This window comes from Bidens hawaiensis, unplaced genomic scaffold, assembly GCF_021521415.1.
Source record: "Bidens hawaiensis isolate Kalapana, Puna unplaced genomic scaffold, B.hawaiensis_p1.1 tig00033130_1, whole genome shotgun sequence".
Taxonomy (NCBI): domain Eukaryota; kingdom Viridiplantae; phylum Streptophyta; class Magnoliopsida; order Asterales; family Asteraceae; genus Bidens; species Bidens hawaiensis.
Window position 1 is genome coordinate 11548 of NW_027495663.1, and position 7031 is coordinate 18578.

Sequence of the window (7031 nt, forward strand, 5' to 3'; positions counted from 1 at the left end):
ACACTACATTTCTCTCTCATGTTCAGTTAAATAATATTTTTTATACCTTTATCATTACAGTTTTTTCTCTTCTCTACTCACAACCAATCCAACAAATATTACAAAATAAATAGGGGTAAACAATGTTCCCCAAATGTTTCTCCAAATTTACAAAAAAATCACTATATTTTTCTCTCCATCCTATAATTTACACTCACAACCACTCAAAACCTCATCCTATAATTTATATACTCTCCTCACATAAATTTAAGGGATGAGATGTGAATGATCTAAGAAAGCGCCGGTTCAAAGAGAGGGCGACTGTCTTCACATTTATTTCACTACGACTCTTGGACTTCAATAAGTGTGATTAACTCCACAAAAGAAATGTGACCAACACCCCTTATTCCATTATTGAACTTCCATCTATTTTTCATTCACAAAAATAAGTCTTCCTTGATCTCCTCGACAATTTTAAATACGACAAAACTTGCACTGCCACTCGTATTTTTTTTTTGAACAGCCACTGCCACTCATATTTCATGTCCACTTTTGTGGATTTGCCGTACCTTATAGGCTTTTCAAGTTATAGAAACTCTCACTTGAGAGGATGAATTTGATATCTCTATATCTCTACTAGGTAAAATGTTCAAAAACCAACTTCAATTATTTATGTTATAAAGTGTCAGAAATAACATAATTAGGCTTTCCAGTGTGATCCTGGGTTTATACTAATACCATGTGTATAGAGTAAACCAAAACCCCCACGAGTAGACCTAGAGGTCAATCCCTCGGCTCTTACATCCAATTTTGCATATGGTTTAAGGTTTGATTGTTGTATATCTTGTGTGTTTTCTAAATCATGTTGTGACATAACTAAATGTATTGTGTGAGTAAAAGATGACTAATTGAATAATTGGGTAAAAGGAAGTGCAATAATATGATAAAGAAAAAGAAGAGATTAAAATGCTTAATAAGGAAACCCTATTATTGGTTTAATCAGGAAGCTTGAAAGTAGGATAACCTAACTATATTGTGTCTAGAAGCCTATGCACTCTTCTTTTCCTATTTAACAGTTTCTTTGGAACATCATTGAAGGCTTGTTTTTAGAAAACAAAACACTCCACTTCATCTGATGGATGATCACTACTTTACCCTAGGACTCAACTCAAACATGACGCTTTTAGACAACATCACTCCTTTGCCTGGAAACGATTTCGCAGACGCTTATCATCTAAGGGATGATCGTAGTCTTCCATTCTTGTCTCTACTAGATGGTACTGATGAAGACCCAAGGTTTAACTTTGGTGGTGATCATCAAGCAGATTCCTTTTACGATCCATTGACTCGTTTCCCGCCAACAACAGAAGATATGATCAAAAGAATATCTGGGGATGAAAGCTTGGGGAATCCCAATACTATTCCCCCCAACTTGAGATCCAGGGTTTCTGGAGAGAATAAAACCAACAGAAATCATGTGTGCTTCTGTTTCTTAAATTATTAAATAAGCTTCTTTTTAAATAATAAATGAATGTCTACACAAGTGTGTTTTTTATTCTCCACTCATTTCAGCTAAATGCAAAATTGCAGGCATATGGTGGTAAAAAGAGGGGGAGAAACAGTACAGCGAAAGTGGAGAAACCGCGAGAAGTTGTTCACGTGAGAGCAAGGAGAGGTGAAGCTACTGATAGTCACAGTTTGGCAGAAAGGGTTTGTTGCCACCATTAAACCTCTCTTATCATTTTTATATGAACCTAAAGAAACCATATATATATATATATATATATATATATATATATATATAACCTACAATTTTCAAGATTCAAAAGTAACTCAAAACTGTTAAATTCTAAGTTAAGTACGGTTTCATTATATCTTCCAATTTTCTGGAGAAGTCTAGTTTGTAACTTTTTTATTAGAAACATAAAACCAAAAATTTAACGAAGTAATACTACCATACTGATAATCTGACAGTTTCTTTTACTGGATTAGTTGAGAAGGGAGAAGATAAACCGAAAATTGCGAAGCTTGCAAGAACTGGTTCCAGGATGTTATAAGGTATGAACTAATAGTTTTCCATGTTACTCAAGATGTAATTCATAATTTATGTTTGAAACCACTCCTTCTATATGTGTTATTTTTTGATAATTTTCCATCAGTTACTTTAAAGGTTAACTATATTCTTTTTTTCTTTTTCTTGAGTTGATTGTATTATGTTCCTCGAGTACCTGCAGACGATGGGAATGTCAGTAATGTTGGAAGTGACTATTAATTATATCAGATCTTTGCAGAATCAGATCGAGGTAACTTGTATGAAATAATCAATCAACGATATTACATTCAAATATTCCAATTAATACCATATATACATATTTGGATAAATATAGCAGGCTTATAAGAAATACTTTGCTAAGATTCATGTGAGATCTAGTTGCAATGTTTTTAACGGTCTTGATTATATATTTGTGTTTCCTAGTTTCTGTCTATGAAGCATACAGCTGCAAGCATGTTTTATGACTTCAACTCAGCTGAAATGGATGCTTTTGATACAATGAAGGTAATATATTCTTCTGTTATATAACGGTATATATTAGACGCTAGTTTTTTTAAGCGAAAACTGAAGTCCACGCCTCCGTAAGTGGTTGAAACTTTATGATCAATCTATTGATATCAGCATTATTTTATGGTTTTGAAAAGATGATCTTAAAACTATTTGTAAAAGTAACATACCTAGTACTTATTGTAAACAAGGATGGATGGTGGCATATCCTATGTTTATACAGTTTGGCTTAATGGTTGAAAAATTCGACGTTTCTAGGTAAGTAAATGTGGGAAATAATTAATGTTACAGGATCAAGCATGTGGTTATGAAGCACAAGTTATGGACACAACGGGTGGAGAAGGGTATGGAAGCCTTTTACAATTTCAATCAACATGGCCGCTTTGAAAACAAAGTATCTCTTTGGAGTTAATATGATACATACACATGGCACGTATACTCATAAAATAAATGCCAAAGGTGCTCCTTAGCGGAAATATAGGTTTCATATTCCTCTTAATAAACATATATAAGATGTAATAATGGTGTTTTATTTGTAATGTACCAACACTTACTTCTTACTTAGTTATTTGATGTATGATAAAGATATCGTGCTCCATTAAAAAAAAACTAAGTATAACTAGTACAGGTAAGAAAGTTTGTCTCTACATGAATTAGCAGAAAGTGCAGTTCAAATTCATTGTTTACTAATTAATTATACTAGGATGGACAAACGATAAAACAATTTATGATTTGATTTGGTTGTAAACTATTAGGGAAAACGGTAACAAAACTTTAGGTTCAGGTAATACAATGAACTGAACAATTATACCTTATATCAAATGGAATCACTTGGACATGAATATTGATAAGTAATTACAAGACACAGTAATTTGATCGTGATGATTCATGTAACCTAATCCGATGAATTGACACAACTGATCTCAGTCTACCTAATTACCAATTCGTTAGTATAAAACTCACATATATCAATGATCAAAGTTAAAAGGTTCAATGACTATAAGAACTTAATCCTGAATGTTGATGAACACAAACGAATCATTTGATGATAAACGAGAATCCCATGTAAACAACTATCTAATCAACTCAAAATCGTAAGTGTTCAACAAAACGAAAGCTTAATCAAAACTCAATCCACAAACACGGATAGAAATCACAAAAGCATCGTTTCATACAAATCCCTACACATGAAGTGGTCATGAAAGGCTTAGCCTTGCCTCTGCATCTTGAAAAGCTTGGTTGTTGGTTGGAATCTTTAATTCATGGAAGATATAATGATCGAGAGGTGATGGTTAGGTACAAATCATGTATATATATACATATAAATATATATGTGTGTGTGTGTGTGTTATTTTTGCATTCTAATAGTTTAGATATGACAAACACGATTACTTTGAGTTCTTTTATGATTGCAGGTGTTCAATGCTTAAACAAGCTAATCCGGAGCCATTAGAATGATGACTAAACAAACTCCGAGATATAGGAAGAATAAGAAAGTGAATATGGATGTTATCAAGAGGTGTTGGTTTGATGAAGAATAACTCCCAATTCATCCAAAGCTCATAGGGTATGAAGATAATGCAACGTAGGTGAAAATCGGCCTTAAAAAAGGAAGAAAATCGTAAAAATACGGTCTCTCGCGTTCGTCGTGCCACTTTAGCTTACAGTGGTTAGAGTGACCTTATGGCAGGGTCATCTGCCTTACGTTTTCACTTTACGACATTCAAGACCATAAGCTATGGCAGGGCACCGTAAGCGACGATAGGGTTGCACTCTAATATTTATTTCTCGTTTTCTTGATGTTCGTAATTCATTCCGAACCCACGATTGCTTCCTTCCATCAATAACTTCACCATCTTAGATGCTCCAAATAAGCTCCTTTAAGCTCCAAAAACCTACAATCATAAACTCAATCAATGTTATTGTGTTCAATATAAACAAAAACTAAAATATTCGATACTAAACCTTAAAAACCGATTCCTTTCATCAGCTTATCTATTATAATTTGATGAGTGATAATCATAGAAAAATGATGATCTGGTAGAAGAGTTATGGACGATGCATAGTCGGACGATTATGTGCTAGCAAGGCTATGGTCGGCCGACTAGATATTAAAATAAGCGACCGTTTTGGGTCCCTAAATTTTTAGGATACCGTTTTCTAAAAAATTCTATTAGAAATTTGAATATCAAACACATTATATGTAACCTATAAAAAATGGTTGTCCATATTGACAATACTTGTCATTACTTTTTTAATTTATGTACAAATTGAACGAAAGAAAATACCAAGTGACTTAACTGGTCTAGTGATTGACGTGTTATCGACTTAAGTTCCCCCACCACACATCCAATTTCTCCATTCTCTTTCTTTTTCTTTTGTTTTTTGTTTTTTTTCAAAGTTCCTTTATTTAATTGTTTTAATTGTTTTTTTATTTGATTAAATTACTTTTGAAATGCTAGTAAGCTGAGTTCTCATTAAAGACATTCGTGGCCTCTTAAAACCAGTACCATAAAGAAACAAACTAATACCGACTGAATTTATAGAGCAACATGATCGTAATGTGCCGATTGATGATGAAACATAATCTAAATTTGATACGGCTCAATAGTTACACTCTTGGCAATTTTCTAAATGAAATAAGGTTTGAATCTCATGCTCTATGTTTTTCTCTTTTTTCCCTTGAATTACCACTTTTATCCCTTTTTTTCCATTTTTTTATAATCAATTTTCCCACAAAATGTTTTTCTTGCCTTATCTTATTTTCTACTCTCTCTCTCTCTCCTTTATTCTCTTTTTTTTTTCTTTGAAAGGCAAATTCAAAACCAAAAATAGGATATTTGAAGCAAGAAATTAGAGCCCTACAATGCAAAACAAAACGAGGAAAAATACAACAAATACAAAGAAAAATAGCTATATTGAAATGACATCATTACGCCTAAACCACAGTTGTTCTCTTGCTATTATGAATCAACCAAAGGAAATAGGTAGTGTTTGCGCGTCTAACCGCTAGCTAACGCTTTCTAAGTTCCTGACCTTGTGTGTTTACACCCTAATTTTCCTATCTGAACTTTTAAATCTTTCACAATTGTTGGTCATTCATCCTTCTTGGATGTTTATCATCCTTTTCTTTTTTATTCATCTTTTGCGAAAAATCACTTAATATCAACTACTGTTTCATTTGATTTTCATTATCATAAAACTCAGTCCTCAAAACTCTCCTCTTTCGCTACTTACTAACAACCAATCTAATTGCAATTAAGCTTTACTATGACAACATCTAGCTTTGAAATACTAGATCACTATTATTTTAAAAAACAATGGGGTTGTTAACATATCTGAACAAAGAGGTCCCACCACCATCTCTAACATCACCAGATTGTGTTGCATGGGAAAGATTTACTTGCTCCATCATTTGGGCTTGAATGCTACTCTTTTCCCTTTGATTTCTCACATCACAACCAGAACACTGCTAAAAAACATTTTGGTAAACATAGAATTGTAATAATAAGAATAATGGAAAAGGTTACAATGGAAGGAATACATAAGCCAATGCTATATACAAAGAGATCGAACAATCATGCATGTGATCAAGCCAAATAATAAGGGAAAAAAAAGGAAGTCAATAAAGGAGATCCCCATATATACGGGAAGATGATTGACAAAACAAAATTTCCATTACTCCTTAGATTGGAGGATGGAGGTCATGAATGCCATTTTTGTCCAGTAGTGTATTAAACTGATGTGTGCACAGAGGTTTAGTCATGATACCAACGATCTATGTTTTGGTATCAATTTTCACAGGTTGTATTTGTTGTGAGTCAACCCGTTCCCTTACAAAATAATAGTTCATCTTAACGTGCTTAGTTCGTTCATGAAATACGCTTTTGTTGGAGATGTGGCAGGTTGCTTGATTGACACAAATCAAGGAAGTTGGTCCATCAGGTGGTATCCCAAGTATGGTGAAAGGCCACCTCATCCATAGTATTTCACTAACGGCATGTGCCATTGCTCAGTATTCAGCCTTAGCTGATGAGCGTGAGACAACGGCTAGTTTCTTTGACCGCCAAGATATATGAGTTCTTCCTAAGAGTAACAAATATCCGGTTCTAGATCTTCTTGTGATAGAAAAACCAAGCCAATCTGAGTCACGATATGCAGTGAGGTTGGTTCCACCTTCTTTAGGAATTAAAAGTTCCTTGTCCAGGGGTTGCTTTGAGGTATCGGAGTACACGGTTTGCTGCTTCCATGTGACTTTGCCTCGGGTCACTAACGAATTGACTTCGAACATTGACTGCATAAGTAATATCATGTATTGTTTCTTGAAAGTATAGGAGTTTCCCGATCATGTGACACTAGTGATGAGCATCGACAGGCGGTTCTTCGTCGCACTTGTCTAGTTTCGACCATTGTTTAAGCCCATAAACAGATTTCTTCAATTTACCAACTCTGTTATCGTCTGGTTTGACAAAACCTTGAGGTATCTTCATAT

At 34.0% G+C, this 7031-nt stretch overlaps 1 protein-coding gene across 1 annotated transcript; it reads left to right on the plus strand.

Annotated features, from left to right (window-relative positions):
• The first annotated feature begins 575 nt into the window (after nucleotides 1-575).
• Nucleotides 576-2926, plus strand: LOC143584442 (transcription factor BEE 3-like). The gene is made up of 5 exons (XM_077066499.1): nucleotides 576-1456; nucleotides 1570-1689; nucleotides 1972-2037; nucleotides 2456-2536; nucleotides 2831-2926. The coding sequence occupies exons 1-5, from the start codon at nucleotides 1115-1117 to the stop codon at nucleotides 2924-2926; spliced, it is 705 nt and encodes a 234-aa protein (XP_076922614.1). The 5' UTR covers nucleotides 576-1114.
• Nucleotides 2927-7031: the final 4105 nt, after the last annotated feature.

Bases quoted from the DNA above. Each gene is read 5' to 3' on its own strand.
- LOC143584442 (XM_077066499.1), top strand. From the start codon at position 1,115: ATGGATGATCACTACTTTACCCTAGGACTCAACTCAAACATGACGCTT. The intron at 1,690-1,971 runs GTTTGTTGCCAC...TTACTGGATTAG, and splicing joins GTCACAGTTTGGCAGAAAGG to TTGAGAAGGGAGAAGATAAA. The intron at 2,537-2,830 runs GTAATATATTCT...TTAATGTTACAG, and splicing joins ATGCTTTTGATACAATGAAG to GATCAAGCATGTGGTTATGA.